Here is a 19,987-nt window from a genome sequence, read left to right as displayed (position 1 = left end):
TTGTGTGTTCTCTTTATTATGACATGTGGCCTAATAAAATTGTTAAGCACTGTACATAATAATGTGCACACGTTTTGGAGAGAGTGGAGCGACCTCCCTCTGTGAACGTTTGGTGCTGCTGTAAATTGAGGAGGTTGATGCATTGACAGGGGTGCGCTGGTGATGCAGAGGCCGGCGAGGGTGCAAATGTGCCCCCCGGAACAACAGAACGTCCCTCACCGCTGCTCTAAACGGCTTGCTGACAAAACAGTACAAAAAGAAATTCACAGCAGTGTTTAGCATGGCTATCATGTTGGCAAGGTCGTACGCAAGATGCACGCGCCAATCTCTGTACACCGATGACACGTAGAGATGATAGAGTACCACTCCGGTACGAGGTGCCCAAAGTACGGCAAACACAGAAGTGACTGCTAACAGCATAGCTGTGGTTTTACCCAGCTTACTTGGCAATGCCAACTGCTGCCCGGTGTCCTCTTGGCACATGTGCTTCCTCTGTCTATTACGAAGCCTTAGGATAATCAATGAGTTTAGCAGCAGGAAGATGCAGCATGGAAGAAAGTAGATAATAGTCACATGAGTCCAAATTAGGGCGGCATCCAATGTGTTAGGCGGGTGGCTGACCCTCCACATGTCCGACCACCAAAAAAATGGCACGCCGGATGCCAAGGCTAACGTGAGCACCACAGCAATGATCCTTCGGGCACGTGCAGGGTAGCTTATCTGCCGGTGTAGCAACGGGTGGCACAAAGCAACGTATCGGTCTACCGTGAGCGGTACGGTGGCCCAGATTGAGGCGTGGTTAGCGGCGAACTCCAGCATGTTGACCGACCGGAGGAGCAGCACGGGGACATCTCGGTGGAACACGGCCGTTTCTAGTAGGAAGCCCACGAAGATGATGAAGAGCTGACTGAGGATGTCGGAGCCAGTTAAAGCCAAAAGATACACATAGAGCGATTTATGGGTCCGAACAGCCAGTCGAGAGAGAGCCACTAATGTCAGGATGTTCACTGGAAAAGAGGGAAGAGGAATTAAAAAGAATATGGACAGACATGGCATAAACAGGGAGGTTTGGGGCCACAGAAGATGGAGGGGAGTAGACACAGCAGGATTTATGGTAAGTAAAAGATTAGGGGTCAGATTTAGAAAACATACCAGCCCCCGGAATCTTTGACCTGATTTTCCACAATGAAACGATTAAACTCAAGCTGAATTTGAGCTTGTTTTGCTTGTTGACAAGACAGAAGATAAGAATATTTCAAGTGCTTCTTAGAAAGATTTATACACTAAAACAATTTACACAGGGAAAAAAACAAGATACATTTACTTGAGAAGCAAAATGGCGTAGTTTTCTGAAAACATTTAAATAGATAACAAGAAACAAAAATATGCCAGTGAGATAAGAAAAATAAACGTTTACCTCTTTATCAAGTAATTCAAGTTTATATTTTGTTTATTTCTTTTAACAAAAACTCATTCAATTTGTTTTTAACTATATTTAACAAAGCAAGATTTACTATATTGTGCTTTTCAAGTCAATATTATCTCGATCAAAGACTTCTTCAATATTAGAACTTGACAACAAGACAAAAATACCAGGTAAGACATTTTAAATTTTCCAGTTTTATTGCAAATATTCAGTGTACTTGAAAAGTTCCAGAATGTTTCACAATAAAAAGAGCCACAGTCTGATGCATAGCTCTTGGACTTAATGAATATTTCACAAAAAAAGTCATTTTTAATGTTCATTTTCCTGCTTTCCTGAGAAATCGGCATTATGGAGATCTTTACCATACAGTTCAGAGTCACAATGGCTCTAAAGATCCCCCCCAAAAAAACACAAACGTTGTGAGACTGAAATACAAAAACAAAATTTGACATAATTTTTATTTTCAGATTAATTATTCCTTTAACCTAATCGATGTATTGACTGTCTTTCTTCTCCCCAAGCAACTTTTCTTTTGGAGTGAGTTTATGGATACCTAAAGATTTCTTGTCTGGTCTGATGTGTGACTCATTTAACGAATCCACGATGACCCCCCTCCATCAAAGGCACAAGGTGAAAAAGATCTGATTTCCTTCGGGAATGGGTAACCGATGAACTGATGCACAAACCTGTCCCAACCCAAAGCCATGTTTTAAAGTACTCATACCTGGCACTCCAATACACAAGAGAGCGCTGTAGTAGATGACAGGGATGTAAGCCAGCACACACTTTGACCTCTCCTCAATGCTGCGCTCATCCTCCCGGTGGCCAGGCACCGTGCCATTGTGCCAGTCGATCATGACCTCTGCCTTCCCCTTGTGACATGAAAGACACCATAAGGAAAACTTAAACATCTCACTCATGTGATCTAAAATGTCTGTCATTAAATAATAAACATTTAAAAATGAATGGCAAAATATGCCAAATATTCTTGTGGATGTAAATGTAGTAATTGTAAAAGGAAGACTGAAGAGTCTGTTATATTCTCAATGTGGAAATTTACTATCCTCTTCTATCCAGGTTAATGAGAGAGACAGCTTGCCATTTTAGGTTAACAACAGTCAATTAACATATGGAAGTCAAATCAAAAACACTTATGCACCTGCCCTCATTTACCTGTCTTACTCTTATCAGCCTTCTCTCCCGCTTTCCTTCTTGTTTAAACTTGATAACTTTCGTCACCTCAACCACCCTTAAGAGGATGAGATCAGTTCTGACCAAACATGTTTATTTGCTTTCAGCATCTGCTCAGAATAGAGAGCTGAAAATATTGCCTAGTGACATAATCTGGTTTTATGATCAAATGCAGTTGCTAATGTGATTCTTTGACGCTTGCTGAAAGACTACAAAAGCTAAATGTACTAAACAGCGGTGTTGTGGAGCTGTTGAAAGTGAATCCAGGGTTCCCGGATTTCACCTGGTTCCCGTTTCAGAAAGGAGGTTTAGTAATAACTCTGAGTATATTTAGCCTGAAATGAGGTCAACTCTGGGTTTTCTGTTTCAGAATGCGAGGTTTATCAAACCCGAGAAAGTGGGGTAACTCAAGCCCGTTTCTAAAAGAGAGGTAACTTACTCTTACCCAGACTTTCTTTTGATCTCCTCACCCTTTTTAAAGTACAAGTGTATCTCGTTCATTCATTCATGAGACAAACTAAGTTACTATAAAATGTCATATGTCCTTTTAATAATAATTCATAAAATGTGTATATAGAGCTTTTCTGGGCACTCAAAGCGCTTTACATTGAAGGGGGAATCTCTACAACCATTTTGCTGCATCCACCGGGATGATGTGACGGCAGCCATATTGTGCCAGAACACCCAACACACACCAGCATATTGGGGGAGAGGAGACAAAGTTACAAAGCCAATAGATACATATGGGGATGATTAGGAGGCCATGATGTATAGGCGAATGGGCAAATTTTTAATGACCACAGAGACTCAGGACTTCGGTTTAACGTCTCTTTAAGGACGGTGGTTTTTGACAGTATAGTGTCCCCATCAATATACTGGGGCATTATGTACCACACAGACCACTGGGTGAGCCCCTGCTAGCCTCACTAACACCTCTTCCAGCAGCAACTAGCTTTCCCGGCAGGTCTCCCATCCAGGTACTGACCAGGCTCAGTGGGCAATTGGGCTACAGGGTGATATGGCTGCTTTTATAGAGGATCCTGTGTGTGAAGACTAAGGCTTCTTTGATTCATATTTACAGTGTGTAATTTTATTTCAGGAGATGAATTTAGGACCCGAGTGGAATTTTGTCATTTTCCTGTGCATCTCATCCTATTTTTCTTTACAGTGAATTAGATACATCAAAACTTCAAAATCATCCATCATTACATCAATAACATCAGCCATCGTGCGTGTATTACATCAGAGCATAGTTTTCTATGGACGATGAGAAATTACTTAATAAAGTGCATGAATGAATAAATGAATAAATACAGACATAAATGCAGAAATGAAGCAGTAAAGGAAATAAACAATCATCATTTAGAAGTGCAGCCATTCCTACTCAAATCTGCTCCAAGCAGAGATCAAACCAGCGATCAGTCTGACTTTGACACGAGAGTCTGACACCGTACAAGTGTCCTATCCACCATTTCTGTTTTATTTCTGTTGTTTTATTCATTGACCGATTCATTCATTTGTTTATTGGTATTTATCTAAAAAACATTAGTAAATCCACTGTATGCAGACCGGAAAGTGTGCCTTGCTTTCTTCCGCCATGTTGCTTTTTCTTTGGTGCCGTTGACATGGTGAATGGTAAAATCGGAGCTCCATTGATCATGGCTTGTCGTGGTCATGGTGCAAGCCTAACTCAACGTAAGCCTACCCAGAGTAGATAGAACTAACTCAAATAAGCTGTTCTGAAAACAAAACTCAAAGTTATCTCGGCGTAAATCAACTCAGAGTTCACATTTGAACTCTGTGTTGGTTGAACCTCCTTATTGAAACGGGCCCCTGGCAAACAGACAATAGAAGGTTTATGTTGTGGAACATGATGATTGGTCTGTTTCCTCAACCTCAGATGAGCTTAGATGAGCAAAGTCACAACGCGGGTGAGAATTGAATTGAGCAGGAATGATCGGTTTGCTGTCACCTTATAATTACTTCTGTGAATTTACGGTTTGTGAGGAACAATTCAATTTTATTTGTATTGTCTTTGCACACAGTGACTGCAGTGCAGCTTTACAGAAAACATTTTGCCATGAAATATTAGTTAAAAGAAAGATTATATAGAAACGTAATAACAAAATATGATGAGTATTAAATAGGATTCTAATTATGTAACAGAGAGTCATCATACATGCGGACAATTTGTAAATATATAATCATTTAGCAATAATGTTAACACATCTGAAACATGTAGTGCAATTCCAGAACTCAAGTTCGTCTTTTTACACATTTGCCGTTTATTTCTTTCAGAAAAATCCATAAAACTGTACATACATTTCATCCACATATCACTTATGATTGAGTGTCAAACAAGACACTTTTGTCAAAGTAAAAAAAGAAATCGCTTTTTGTATTAAGAGCCCAAACTTTTCATGCAAAATAAGAAAAAATTGCTTTTTTAACATAACATTTATGCCTTTATTGTTTCTACAGACATCAGTTTGTATCATTTTTGTGGAAAGCGCCAAACACCCCAAAACTGCGGGTAGCTTTTACAATGCATGTTATATATTTAACAGCGGTCCTCAAATCCTGTTTGAAAGCTGTATATCTCAATGCTACTATGATAATTTTCTCGTCTAACTGAGCATAATCCGTTTTAACCGTAGTAATATAAGTTGTAATGAGTGTCTTTATGAGCCCTTAGGAGCCATTTACTCTGTAGCAGTTTTAAACAGAAGCTGAGTTGGATTATAAATCTTTAACCACCGGTGACGTGTGCTAGGATACAGAAGAGTTGTTATCCCTGAAAGACTTTACTCATGTTGTTTTCCTATTAAAAATACCTCTGCCAACACCGAATCATTGCCCATTCAGTAGATTCACAAGCGTGGGGAGGCTAACATGTGTGTAAATGGATCAAAGTGTCTCTGAGCAATTTTTCCATGAATCTGGGTAACTAATTGTGTCCACTTGTTTTTATGCATCATGCACTTAACTTTGAGTTTGTATGTTAATCTCTCTACTAAGATGTCTGGTGATTTTTAATGCTTTCAAAAATGTGCTAATATGCCAGAAGTGTGTATATCACAGTTTGTAAATGGTGTGAAAACACAATTTTTGCAAGGGGTATATATGTTCTTGAGAGAGATTGTGTTCCCATGAGTTGTGATAAAAACACACACACATTCCCTGTGGGAAATCTTTTAGGGATTTGACTGCATCCTCTTTCTTACTGGCAAATTTATTTTCTTTATTTAAAAAACAATTTAGTTTGGATACTTTATGGATGTATGAACATAATTTAAATTAAGGGGATAAAATGAGATGGTAAACCGAACTCTCTTTGCTCTGCTTCTGTATAGTCCTCATATGCTTAAAGATGATTCTGTCATCATTAACTCACCCGCAGGTTGTTTCAAACCTTTATACGTTTCTTTGTTATGTTAAACACAAATAAAGATATTTGTAAAAATGTTAGCTAATAGTAATTTTCAGTTCTGGGACATCATCCACTACCAAAGTAGGAAAACAATATTGTATCTTTAAGGCCGGAGAATTCTGAAGTTCCCATCCATAATCAAGTGTCCTGCATCAGAGACCCCAAAAGGCTTATACAGAATAACTCAAACAAGCTGTTTAAGTTTAAAGCATGCCATTTGACTGACAAACAGCAATGTTTTCTATTTCTAGAGCGGTTCATGTGTTGCCCTCTGCCTTAGGGTATGAGTCCACGCAAGCAGTCTACATCTGTTTAAACAGAGAATCTGGGCTTAAGTGTTCAGGGACAAAATGGATAAAACGAGAAGGGATGTTTTCTATAAATGATGCACTGAAGCTTTGTTTAAATAATCTTATAGTAGTTACAGGATCATTAAAACTATACTGCAGACTCACAGTCGTAGCCAAAAGTGTTGAACTTAAAAAAAATGTTGTCTTCTCAGATTCTTTTAAAAAACATTATTTAAGACGTTTAACGTTTTAATTTAAGAAAGCTCGGGGAAAAAACGCTGATTTAAAATGGTTAAAAATTATTGATGACTCGTGTTGCACTACACAGATTTCAGTCCAATTAAATCCTTTCTAGAATGTGAAGTCCCTCCCCCTGAAACAATCATGGCTCATGACTGTAATGTAAGCAAAGTGCGGCTATTCAAAGACCCTTTGAAATGTCCCACCTAAATATCCAGTTTCTGCAAAAATGTCAACAGAACTAAGACGCTCATTATCCGTCTCATGGGTTCATTAGAGCCAAAAATAGCCAATGTTCATTGTTTTCCGGTTTGGGATGTACAGAGTGTTGATGTGTAAGGTTTCAGATCTTTCTCCACAGACGTTTTGCTCTACTGAACACTCTTAATTATTCATATTGAGTTGGTACACCTGAGACAATAGTTATGACCTCAAGGACAATGGTATAGCAGTACCATCCATATATCAGGGTGCACGAAAAAGAGTGTGCATTACAGGAAAATGATCGATAGGGAGAAAATGTGTACCGTATAATTCATAGTATCATGATAACAAAGAGTAATCCCATCTTTTTTGAGTTTTCCTTACTTTCAGAGTTGACCTATAGATATCCTGTAGATCTTGCAGCAAATATAAAGATGACATAACACTGAGAATGAATCCAACACGTCAACTTGCTGACTTAAGTTCAGGCCAACTATGTTTTTAAAAGCTGTTTTGACAAAATATGTGAATATAAAAGGAAAGATCACATTCTGTAGGCATAAATCAAACAAAACTCATATTCATATATAAAAAACAAAGCAAATTGGCATGTTGCATGGATTTATGAATATACCCTTCATCTTTTTAACTATAAAAAATTGCACATTAAATACAAATCAAATTCTATACAAATGGTCTGTTTTCTATCAAAAGAAAGAAACAGACAAACAGAATGTTGTATATTCATAGTTTCTTATATTTGTCAGACAATAAATGTCAAGAAAACATATTTACATACTGTATATTTGTATATGCACATTATTTTATTTATCTGTTTGTGTAGGAATGTAACCTCTTCATCTGTAATTGCTGCTCACAAAAAGTCCATCAAGTTTAAAACCAAATAGATAAGCAGACTTACCCTCACAGATTACTGAAGTCCCCCATCTGTGGACCCCAAGCAGGCGTCTTAACCAGGGCCGTTTGAAGGAATTTGGGGGCCCCAAGCAAAATGGACATGGAGGCCCCCCCAACCCCCCGCCCCGCCCGCACACACGCAAAGCCTACAGGAACCACAGCATAGCCATAAAGTTTAAGTTCAACCACACTTTATATAAATAAAAAAGGTTTACAGTGCATAAACTGCTGTTGCATAACATTCTGAAATATCCATGGGCTAAAGTGACTGGTATTTACACAGTTTGGTGGGAATTCAATAGTGATTTGCACTGTTGTTTTTCTAACAATATGACAGCACACACTTATCAGTTTAAACTCTGGGCTGTGCAGGATATCAGCTGTAATTCTAGAGCTTGTGGTGGTACCTTGTGCTATAGAGGAAACATCAGCACTGAGAAGTGATGCATCTGATGTTGAGGATGAAGTTGATGGTGTAGCTGGGAAAATAATTGAAAAAAAAATCAGAAATTACCTGTGAAGTACGTTTTACCATTTCACTGTTAGCATATTGAAAGAGGTCACTATTAACAGCTCAGCTCAGTGAGAGAAATTCACTCTACCTTCATCAGTGGAGGTCTCCTTAGGAAGAGCCTGAGGGCTGAGAAATTTAAGCAAAGCACCTTGAGGGAGAAAGAAAAGATGGTAACACTTAATAATAACAATCATTAATAGATGGTAAATTGATAGTTAATTAATCTTTAGTTTACTGTCATTTAACTGTTAGCAAACAGTCTTTTTACTGTTAACAAACAATGAAATTATAATTATATGTTTACTAATTATTAGTAGTGCTGTAAATTAACAGTTTATTGTAACACACATTATATCTATCATATAATATATTAGGTATCGGGTAATGATTAAACATTTTTTGTAAACCTTTAAGAAACCATTTTAAAATATCTATAAACATTACATAGATAGACGACCAGATATTCCTAACACTTTGTTAAGGGTTACTAATGCTTAAAAACATCCCAAGCTAATGTTTGATGCACGGAATTTATTGTGTGGTTTTCCTAACCCCCCCATTTGGTAAATAGATCATCACGGTGGAATAGTTAGTATAGCATGCTAACGTTATGCCACTTTCATCAAAACCTATTACAAAGCTATAGCAATGTCATGTCATTAAATACGATAAACAGTGATTCTGGAACAGATCTGCATCTTCCTTATCCCGTTAAAAAACATATTACAGTAGTATGTAACCATATTCCGTCCGAAGTTGCACTAACTGTTCGTTACAAGCAGCATTTGCCGTCAGGCAGGTTACAGGTAACGTTAGCTAACATATTTTTGCAAGCCTACCTGCTGCAAAATGACACCAAGACAAGAAGAGCTATTTTATCCAGTGTAATTTATCACTTACCACTATCTTGTTTATTCTTATCCTCCTCTTCCTTTCTCTTCTTTCTTTTTTGGGATCCTGAAGCATAATTCCGCTTCATGACTGCCGACGGAGGTTTTGTTTTTGCCGGCAGCAGAGATCACGAAAGGGGCCCCTTGAGGGGGATCCCAATAAAAGTGTCATTGCACTTTACTGCATTGACTGTCAAAGGGGCGCTCAGTTTGTCGTTGCATTTTATTCTTAACCAGTTGTTGTCTTTGGGCCCCAGGCCAGCTCGGGGCCCCCGGCCAGCTCGGGGCCCCAAGCAATTGCTTGGTTCGCTTGCCTTGTCGCGACGGGCCTGGTCTTAACCACCAATGCTCGAGCACGTAGCCCTTGAGGAGGACGATAAAGAACAACAGAGGTCTCCGCATAATAGACTCATCACTGCAAACAGCGAGTGAGTTCGAGAAAAGGTTATGGAGAGGAGTGTGAGAGAGAGAGAGAGAGAGAGAGAGAGAGAGGGAGAGAGAGGGAGAGAGGGAGAGAGGGAGGGGAGGGAGAGAGGGAGAGAGGGAGGGGAGGGAGGGAGGGAGGGAGGGAGGGAGGGAGGGAGGGAGGGAGGGAGGGAGGGAGGGAGGGAGGGAGGGAGGGAGGGAGGGAAGGAGGGGGAAAGCACAAGTGAGATGGATGCTTTTTGGAGGATTTTGGTAAATGAGGAAAGAATAAAGCGAAGTGAGAGAGGGGTGTAGAGGTGTGTATTTCACTAAGCTTTCAACATAGTGGCAGTTAGAAAGTAGAAAGACTGTTTATAGTTTCACAAAGCAATGCCTTCAGACCCGTGGGACCTCTTATCTGCTGTGTTTGTATTTTTCACAAGAGCTCATCATACAGCAGGTTTCCTTTGGCTGTGATCTGAATGTAAGCTTCATTTAAATATAAGTTATTACATTCCATTTTTAAAGCGACTTACGATTATTACAATTTTCTGAAGCATATGTGAGAGGTGCTTATTCTTGCAAAAATCGTCCCTACCATGCTATAAGATGATCTTGGTTGCCATGACATTATCATGTGGATGCTGAGGTGTTCTGAGTGGTCTTTGGTTTCGCCACAGATGCAAAAAGAGCCCACCCCACGTGTAAGTATGACACCTTTATTATTTTTTTTAAATAAAGAAAAACAGACATTGACACCCAAGAATCAAGAAGAGAATCAAATAGATTTTTAGCCAAATCAATACTGTGGCATTGGAGATCTTGTGGTCTATATGTAAATGCTTTCAGGAACAATCTGCCCCCCACCAGCCAACTGAAGCTCACAGGGAGCAGAACATCATGTCTACAGACGGATGGACAAAACTACATCAACACCGCCATCTGGACACAGGAGGAGAGAAAGTGAGCAGGGTGACTTTAAAGATACGAATGCGCTCTCTCTCTCTCTCTCTCTCTCTCTCTCTCTCCCCTGAATGGTGATCACTGTGCGTGTTCATTTTGATGAACGATCTCTGCACTGGCCTTGCACCACAGCATGAGGGTTGGTCAAGCAGAAAATGAACTCTGTAAACTTGGTTTTGGTTGTTGTGTCAGCAGTAGGTTTCTGGAATTGTAAATCTATTAATGAAGTGTAGGTGTGAATGAAGGAAGCAGGTTTTGTTCGGGCTGTACATTCACCACATTTTTACATTATACACTTTGACAACTTGAAAACACGAGCTACACTGGTGGGTCTGTCACAAAATGCTATACAAGCTGTGATCCGACCATTACTTTATTTTAAGTGAAATGATAAATAATATAATTTAATAGAATAGAACAGAATTCAAAAGGAGTAACACACATCAAAACATGAACATGCAAACTCATATCCACACATTATTACATTATATTATAAATGGCCTGTTTTATTATATAGAAGCTGTCTGTATTGTGAATTTAGTCCAGTTGGGTGCCACTGACAGGCATAACAACACTCCCGAACCCTGATTTTGTATGTGTTGAAAATATTTTAGACACAAATTTTTCATTAAAATGTTTAAGAAAATACATCTGAACAATGCAGTTGACAGTTGAATGCTCTATACTTTGGAAATAGCATATTTCTTATTAATCCTTTTAACTGTTTTTATAAGATGTTCACATCAAGTTCAAAGCATAGGATGAAATAGTCCATAATGAACCACTAATCTCTATTAGGTAAGTCTTAAAAAGAAATATTCAGTGTAGGCTGAATCCACTGTGATGTAAAAAGAGGATATTTACACTTTGTCCACACTGCTCTGGTTCAGTTTGATTTTATCTCAGCTCTTTGTATATGTGCACTGTGTAGAGAGAGGATCATTTCATAAATAGAGGAAGAAAAAAGGCCAACACAAACTCACTGTTGAAGCACTCAAGTGAAGGGTCCTTCTTTTCCATTTAAACACACGAATTCATAACAGCACATAATGTAATTGCTGTCAGCATGGTTCACCAAGGCCAACATTACAAATGTGATCGGTGATGTGGAGGAGATGAAGGGAGAAAAACATCAAAGGGAAAATAGATTAATAAATGGAGAGATGTGTAATGGAGAGATAAAGATGGAGAGATAACGTGGAGGCACTTTTGTGTTGAGTTTGTTTCTGTAACAGTAGTAGATGAGTTTCACAGTGCAATGTCAAATTCAGTACAACTTCAGCAATATTTTTGACATTTGCCAAGACTGCCCTCTAGTGACTATAGGTGTAAGTTTCAATAATGTTGAATGTAAACAATTAAATTAAAATCTATATTTAATTTTACCAATTATTAACGATAAATACAACCACAATGACCCTTGCTTACTAAAAAGTACACTATAGCTCACATTATGATGAATTAAAATTATTTAAAAGAAGTAGATACAGTATTTGCAACATGCAAGCAGACACCTAGTGCCCTATGAAGTGTCAAATAGATTAAATGTGAGAGTGAGAGAGAGAGAGAGAGAGAGAGAGAGAGAGATAGTAGGTCACTGTATCACTGGTGTTGACATTCTCATTAACTATGATCAATATAACTGCAGGCTAACCAGAAGGACTTCTGTGACACAGCTGATGGGAAAACAAATGAGTAATTCATAATACTTTACAAATATTGTTCATAATATATAAGGAATAAACGAATTGAAACTTATTCTTAATGGTTTTTTAGAGATCCACCAATACGTAATTTCTTCTCCGATACCGATAGCCGAGTATATATCTGTCGATACCGATTCTGAAGACTAAATTCATATTTCTTAACTTTCTGAATGTAATTCATTCATATAATCACTATAAATATTGAACATCAAGCTGGTGATGTTTCTTAACATTTTATATATTCCTATACCTATAGTCAATTAAAAAAAGCTTTTCAACCGATACCGATTATTGGCCGATATATTAGTGCATAACAAATTTTTATCATTTCTACATTTTTTAAAATACCTTCATATCAATTGTAACTTGTATAACTTATTTTTTTATGTGCAACACACACAAAACAATTCTCAATGGTTTTGTGTCTATGAAATGTTAGTCAATGGGCTCCAGTGTTGTTATCATTGTTCCTATTTTTCTTTTAAAGAATTTTCACTTAATATTTACTAATATGAAATGTTGTGTTTTATATTAATTTATTTTATTTAAATGAAATTAGTTGTACTTGTATATACAATACTAGCATTGTATCAGTGACCTCTGCACAGACATTATTATTATTTTTAATATTAATATTATTCATTGTAGTATAATACATTTCAATAGGAAAGCGAGGCACACTGATAAAATGTTCTCTTGACCATCATTGAATAAACGTCAGTCCGTCATCTGATCTAAACTTTGTCTGTGCTTTGACCCAATTATAATTAAATCCATTGATATGCACGTGACCGAATGCTGAAGTATGTCACCCCGAGACAAATCCATTCACAACTATCAGTCTAGTCTCGGATCACAAACGGACTCATAGAGTAGCTTAAACACTGACCGGGTTTCTCCTTAAGTAAATGATTTACTCAAATTCACTCGGAAGTCCCTCTCAAACACGCACACCACACCCACGTGTTTACACGAATATGCACATATCTTTTCCCTCTGTTGCCTTGTTGCAAGGTCCAGCCTCCTTCAGCAAATTTCCACTGGCCATAAACAAATGACATAACCTCTAACTAGGAGTTTTGCCAGCCAGAGAGGATGTCCTTACATACGGGAGAGAAATAGACTGCGATCCTTCTTCTGATCCCCGGTGTAGACAGAATGTAACTGTATCCACATGTTCAGTCTGGCTGAAAGACTGGCTTAATGCTTAACAGAAAAATACTATGTACCTGTTCCGAAATTCGGCTGGGTGGCATGTTAAGACCTTTCTGTCAGGAGAATTTCACAGATACAGGCAACATGCCATTGGAAAATTGAGGCCATTGAGAAGATCTTCAAAAGTCCATTGTCAAAACATTTGCACAGACACACATGCCGGTAACGCATGCAAAACACAATTACAGTCCAAAATTAGATTTCACGCTTTCTTCAACTCAACATTTGAGGTCTACTCTGGATCTATGTCATACACTGAAAAAGAGTAAAGTCAAAATCAAAGCCGTCGTCATGGCAACTGGCATTCCTGCCCATCAAAACTAACTCTCCAAGCCCCCGTGGGTTCCACTGATCGATACGATATCGTGAGGGTGGAACTAACCCAAAACAACCAGTAACCTACATACCAGTTATGTACCGCAGACCATATGCTACATACAGTAGAGGCAGCTCACAGGACATCCATCCTCCACAAAGGAGAGAGAAGACGACGGAAGAACGGAAATTACATTAAGTAGTAGCAGGTAGGAAGGGGAGGAAAAGAGAGGAGAAAGAACAGATTTAGATTCAGAAAAGGAAACAGAAATAAAGATGGCTCAATTGCTGGTGAATGTGATGCCTGTCCAAATCTACCTGATGTGTGTGCTGTTGGCCGCCGGGTCCCATAAGCAACTTGTCCATGGAGGTAAGAGGGCCTCTCCTGTTGTCGCATAGACCGTTTTGGCTCGTACGGTCAAAAGTAAGTCGCTGGAGGTGTCTTGGGAAATGTAGAAAGAGTCTTTCCTGTAGCTCAGTGGAAAACGCATTGTTGTGGGTTCGATCCCAGGGGATTGCAGATACCTATGTAAAATGTATAGGATAATGCAAGGTAAGTCGCTTTGGATAAATGCGTCTGCTAAATGTAATGTAAATTAAGCCTGGATGAATCTACAGCCAGAGCTGAGTTGCATTTTAAGAGACTGTCAGTGGTTTCTGAACTGAATTGCATTTTATCTAGAGCTTGCATTTTATATTTAAAATGATATTTTAAAGAAATTCGCTGAATGAAAATTAATCCATCATATGTAATTACAGAAACCAGTGGAAAGGGTGATTCATTTGACTGTTATAGCGGACTTCTATTATGAGACACAACGGCTTTATGTGAACACTAATAGGAAACCAGAGACTGGTTTGTTAACACACACCAAACCACCAAAGCAAACAAAAACATGCACGCAAATGGATGATGGCATTTCTGAGAACTCCTAACCCGGATTATTATTCAAGGAAATGCCTACATGGACTTGTATGTGTTAAATGAGCATTTTGAGCATTTGTGCATTATGAAAACACACGCTGTTTAAACATATATGCTTCCTTCTGAGCAAACAGGAAGATTAAGACACACCTATGTGTAATTTTCACATAAAAGAGGAAACAATGAACATTGACACGGAAACACATACAATGCAGAGTATATTAACTGGATGTCAAGGCATTTTTGTTTTCATAGTTTAATTTCAATAAAGAAAACTAAATTTGTATGGTTTGGAAAGATTTCACTCAAATTGTCGTTCAGATATTATCATTTGTAAAGAGAAAACCGTATGAAAACGACCAAAAGTGAAGAATATTTTTGTGGACTCCGCAGAATCAGTTGTGCTTTCTGAAATACAACTATGTGAATTTCTGAATTTACGCACCACTTCAGATTCACAAGGCGCTGCGGTGACAGGTGAGCGTATAACAAGTATTTTTTTGTAACGCCGGTCAGCCTGCGTATCGTGCGCAATGCAAGTCGAACCTGTCATCTCTATCTCGCTTCATACTGCGAAATAAACACATGTGCATATTTATTTGAATCAGTACACATTTAGCAAATAGGTGTTAAGCAACTATTTAGTTAGGGAACTAAATAACTATTTTGCCTCGTTCCGTGCGGTTAACAGAAAATGTGTAGGCCTACCTAACCTGAGCTAGGCTGATATGCATCTGGCAGACATTAGGACAGCTTTCTACAGTTACAATGGATTCTGTTGCCATACCTTTAAACTGCTGTCGAGAAATACAGGGCACTGTTGGGGTGGGAATGATCCATATCAATGATACCATTAACATCTGCGCTCAAAACACCGAAATTACACACAGCAACACAGATAAATAAAAAGAGCCTTCTGTCAATAAACTTGATTAAACTAAATGTATACAATTTACGTTCAGATTTAAAATGTATAGCTTTTGTGGGTTGTTTTTTGTTTCATAATGTGAACTACACTAATTGTCATCTAATGTCAATTAGCTTTTTTCAATTATCAAACAACGCAGGGCCACATCTATATTTTACATTTAGTCTTTTAGCATTTACATCTAGTCTTACAGAGAGTTCAGGGAGCAATAAAGCGATGTCATACAGGAGAAATAATACAATAGGTGCTAATACCAAGTTACTAGTTTCAACAAAAGCTAGAAACTGTTGAGAGAAAGAGAGAGGGTTAGTTCACAGTATTCACAGAGGAGATGTGTTTTAAAGTGGTCATATGACACGGCTAAAACGAATATTATCGTTTGTTTTAGATGTAATGCAATGTTTATACACGATTTCAGATTAAAAAACGCTGTATTTTACACATACTGTCTGTATCGCCTCTTTGCCCCGCCTCTCTGAAACGCACAGATTCTTTACAAAAATCATCGCTCTCAAAAGCAAAGCGAGCTATAATTGGCCAGTTAACCAGTGCGTAGTGATTGGTCGAATACTGGAAGCATGTGACGGAAATATAACGCCGATTTTTTGTTCCGATACTTTAATATTTGCAATTTTACGTTTGTAATACATGCATGGGCAACTTGAAACACACCAAAGACACAGAAAAACACGTATTCGTGCCATATGAACCATTTAAGTAGTTTTTTAATGTTGTGAGAGAAGTGGTTGACCGGACTGACTTTAACATAAGTCTGAAAACCCCAGCAGCAGTGAGGCTTTACACTGAAAATAAAGAAATGTCACGTATAATTACACTTTTTCTCACCTGCAGCAGGTCTGAGGGCAGAGGGGCTGGTAGAGGGCACCACCGAAGTGATTAGTCACTCTCTGGGGCTCGTGGCACGGCTGGAGAGCCTTCTGGTGCTGGGGAATGACAGTGACATTTCTCTGCGTGTGGAAGCCGTGGATGCAGATGAGGTCAAGGTGATCCAAGCTCACACGCTGGTGCTGTCACTGCAAAGCCAAGTGTTTGACGCCATGCTCAGAAACCGTAATGGCAGCACGTTAGTTCTGCGAGAAATGGCGGAGTGTACTGCTGTGTTTGATAAATTCATCAGGTGAGACCTATTACCTTGAAGAACAGGTGGAGGACATGAATATACATATAATGGGTGTTATGTCAATAAAAGCATTTAAAGTTGGAACGTTAGAATGTACTTCTTTTTAACATATAATCAAACACACATTTAGTCTTGAAACCTATAGGTGCTTTGATACTTTGTAAGGACATTGTTGCGTATCTAAATTCAATTCAGTTTTATTTATATAGCGCTTGTGTTCCAAAGCAGGGGAAAATAGAAACCGTAGCCTATTTAATGTGAAACTGTAGCCTATTTATTATTATTCAGGTGAAACTAGAAAATTATAATTATAAAACGCAGATCTAAAACCTGAAGTGATGTATCATCCAACAAGAGATCATGATCTGTGACATGTTTAGACACGTTATACAGACATTCCGACATGTCAAAGACTCTTCCTAATGGCCAATGTTGGAATTGCACCCATCCTTCCTATAATCAGCCTTAAAATCATTGAAACATGACTGATGATTTTAAGTCTCTGATCTTAAGCCAGCTTTACTGTTTAATGAGTAGAGCTGAACCAGGTGATATTACAATGACGAAGTGTGGCTTGCGTGAGAAGATGTTTTGGTTACAAGAGCACATACCGCCTACACTTTCAGAATTAGATGAACTCTTTTGTTTAGGGTTCTGTTTGCTCTATAGCAATCCAAAGGATAAGACAACAAAAGCACAGTTTAAAGGATTTTAAAAAGGGAAGGCATGGTGAATTCATGTGGTAGGCAAGAATGACTACATAGAACTTATGTTAAATGTTCCCCCAACCCAAGGTCTGTTATTATAAAATTGGTTTACATTTTTGTGGATATTGTTTTATCAGACAACACCATATGAGTCATATTCTTGGTATTTGTGACTTTAAAAACTGGATCTCTTTCATAAGTTGGAATTTGAATCGAATAGTCCACACCTTGCAGGATGTTAAATTAGAATGAAAGGGGGATTTTTTTCTCAGTTAGATTTTGTAGAAACGCAACACAATAAAAGGAATTCTCAGAAGTGTGTTCTTCTGTGGTTTATGAGTAAATGTCAATTCATTTAATATAAGACCAGATGTGTCCATGAAATGGCATTTTAAACATCGATCAATGTCATCCATTTCTGAAAACAAAACTGCAAAATACCGCGTAACATTTTTCTCTTTTTATTTGTAGATATCTGTATTGTGGTGAGCTCTCACTGCAGTTGGACCAGGCCACACCGCTGCACAGACTGGCTACCAAGTATGGCATATCCAGCCTCCAGCAAGGACTAACCCAGTACATGAGCCAGAACTTGGCCAGTGATTCTCTTGGCGGTCATGTGGTGGGTTGGTTCCATTATGCCACGTCGGTTGGTGACACAGTGTTGATAGACAACTGCCTTCAGTTTTTGTCATGGAATCTGTCATCTGTGCTTCAGAGTTCAGAATGGCCATCGGTTAGCGTGGAACTGCTAATGATACTGTTGCAGCGATCTGACCTAGTCCTCAAGAGTGAGCTAGAGCTGTTCGAAGCCCTTGAAATCTGGCTCACGCGGAATGACCCAGACAGCTCGACTGTCGAGAATGCCCTTCGCCTGGTGCGATACGCCATGATCCCTCCGCGAGAACTCTTTCGCCTGCAACGGCATTCGCCCACCCTGGAGCGCCACCACGAGTCAGTGCGCGATCTGCTTTACATGGCGTACCAGTTCCACTCGGCCTCACCGCTTCAGTTGGCTAAGTTCTTCGATGTCAATTGCAGCCTTTTCGTACCACGCAACTATCTCTCGCCCGTATGGGGCTCCCAGTGGATCATAAGTAGCCCGGCACGGGATGACCGCAGCAGCAGTTTCCAGACGCAGTTGGGCCCAAGTGGTTTCGACTCCAGTAAGCGAGTGACGTGGAACGCCCTGTTCTCACCCCGCTGGCTACCTCTAAGCTTGCGGCCCATGTACACAGAACAGGGTGCCATGCAGCCACCGCGCACTGATGGAGGAAACGGTGCAGGCCGGCCTCGTATAATCATTACACCAGCTACTTCCAGCGCCGATTTTGCAGGCGTGAGCTTCCAGAAGACAGTGCTCGTCTCGACAAAAAAGCATGGTAAACTTGTGGTGCGGCATGTGTTCAGCTTCCACCAAAGCACAGAGGAGGTGGACTTCCTGTCTGATGTGGACCTGCAGAATCGCACATCTGAGTACCTGGTGGATGGAGCGCTGTACTTGCACATTATCGTAAAGCCCATATACCAGACCATCATAGCAACCAAGAAGTGATATAAAAGAAAAGCATTTGGATGAGAGTTTAGCATCATGCTTCAGCAGTTGGTCTACAGAAAACACAGTTAGGTAAAGACATGTTCATGATTTAGAAGGTCAATGCAATATTAAAATGCAATACAATAAGAGGAGATGTGTTCCATAGTGAGTTAGGGTTTACTGTCGAACAAAGTGTTAAAAATTAAACAATATGTTTAATGTGGAAAAGTAGCTTGTGGCACACGTGAACTAAATTCAAACAGGCTTTGACATACATTTTGCCTTTCAAAAAGACTGGAAGAAAAAGCTAAAGCATGTACATTTTTAGCAAAATCACAGCATGTATGTGTAACCACAACATCCTCTGTCAACGCTAGGCTCATTTGTTAAAGACAGAGAACAACTCCGATTCTAAATTAGTTATGCAAATAATGCAAATAGTATTGTGCATTGTATTATGTAGACTTTTTTTAGTTCACTTTAGAATAAAAAAGAAACACAACTGTTGTAACTGTTGTTTGTAGGTGCTAACTATATGAGCAATATCCCTCTTTCATCTTGTGCCAATTTGTAATGGCCTGAAATGTTAGTTTACTGATTTACAGTAGGCTATTATAAAAATGCTCAATTGTGTCCATTTGTTCCTTGCCTGTACGTTTTTTTCACCTTTTGCATGTTGGAATAGACTCTCCTGTGCAACAGATTATTAAATAAAATGTACTCTACGTTCTTACACGTTCTACATCGTTATTAACCAAAGAAATAAATACATGGATATAAAATATTGACTTGAGATCTAATTATTGTATAACCTACATACACGACTAAAAATCTCTGAAAAAGCAGATGAATTATTAATAAGTATTTTTGTCATTTTAATGTAATTGAAAGTCCTTAAATAAATACATACATACATGCATACATACATACACGAGGTCAAATAGTTGTATTACACTCACCTTTACACACTTCACATGTATACCTACTTACACCATGAGCACTATATATGCTCCAAGACACACAAAAGTGTAATTTGGCAAAA

The 19,987-nt window shown here is 38.9% G+C and overlaps 2 protein-coding genes across 2 annotated transcripts; one reads left to right on the top strand and one right to left on the bottom strand.

Annotated features, from left to right (window-relative positions):
• Window positions 1-42: 42 nt before the first annotated feature.
• gpr142 (G protein-coupled receptor 142) lies at window positions 43-7,730 on the bottom strand (the record flags this gene model as incomplete). The annotated part of the gene is made up of 3 exons (XM_079476830.1): window positions 7,704-7,730; window positions 2,151-2,298; window positions 43-1,007 (listed from the first exon to the last, which is right to left on the bottom strand). Exons 2-3 carry the CDS (start codon window positions 2,281-2,283, stop codon window positions 43-45), a joined length of 1,098 nt encoding a protein of 365 aa, XP_079332956.1. The 5' UTR covers window positions 2,284-2,298; window positions 7,704-7,730.
• Window positions 7,731-13,813: 6,083 nt separating this feature from the next.
• btbd17a (BTB (POZ) domain containing 17a) lies at window positions 13,814-19,732 on the top strand. Its single transcript, XM_079477103.1, has 3 exons — window positions 13,814-14,077; window positions 16,413-16,698; window positions 17,880-19,732. The coding sequence occupies exons 1-3, from the start codon at window positions 13,984-13,986 to the stop codon at window positions 18,961-18,963; spliced, it is 1,464 nt and encodes a 487-aa protein (XP_079333229.1). The 5' UTR covers window positions 13,814-13,983; the 3' UTR covers window positions 18,964-19,732.
• Window positions 19,733-19,987: the final 255 nt, after the last annotated feature.

Source organism: Barbatula barbatula, assembly GCF_947034865.1.
Source record: "Barbatula barbatula genome assembly, chromosome: 16".
NCBI classification, from domain to species: domain Eukaryota; kingdom Metazoa; phylum Chordata; class Actinopteri; order Cypriniformes; family Nemacheilidae; genus Barbatula; species Barbatula barbatula.
Note: the sequence above shows the minus strand (reverse complement) of the source record. Positions and strands in the feature narration are given on the sequence as shown.

Bases quoted from the DNA above. Each gene is read 5' to 3' on its own strand.
- btbd17a (XM_079477103.1), top strand. From the start codon at position 13,984: ATGGCTCAATTGCTGGTGAATGTGATGCCTGTCCAAATCTACCTGATG. The intron at 14,078-16,412 runs GTAAGAGGGCCT...TCTCACCTGCAG, and splicing joins TAAGCAACTTGTCCATGGAG to CAGGTCTGAGGGCAGAGGGG. The intron at 16,699-17,879 runs GTGAGACCTATT...TTTTATTTGTAG, and splicing joins GTGTTTGATAAATTCATCAG to ATATCTGTATTGTGGTGAGC.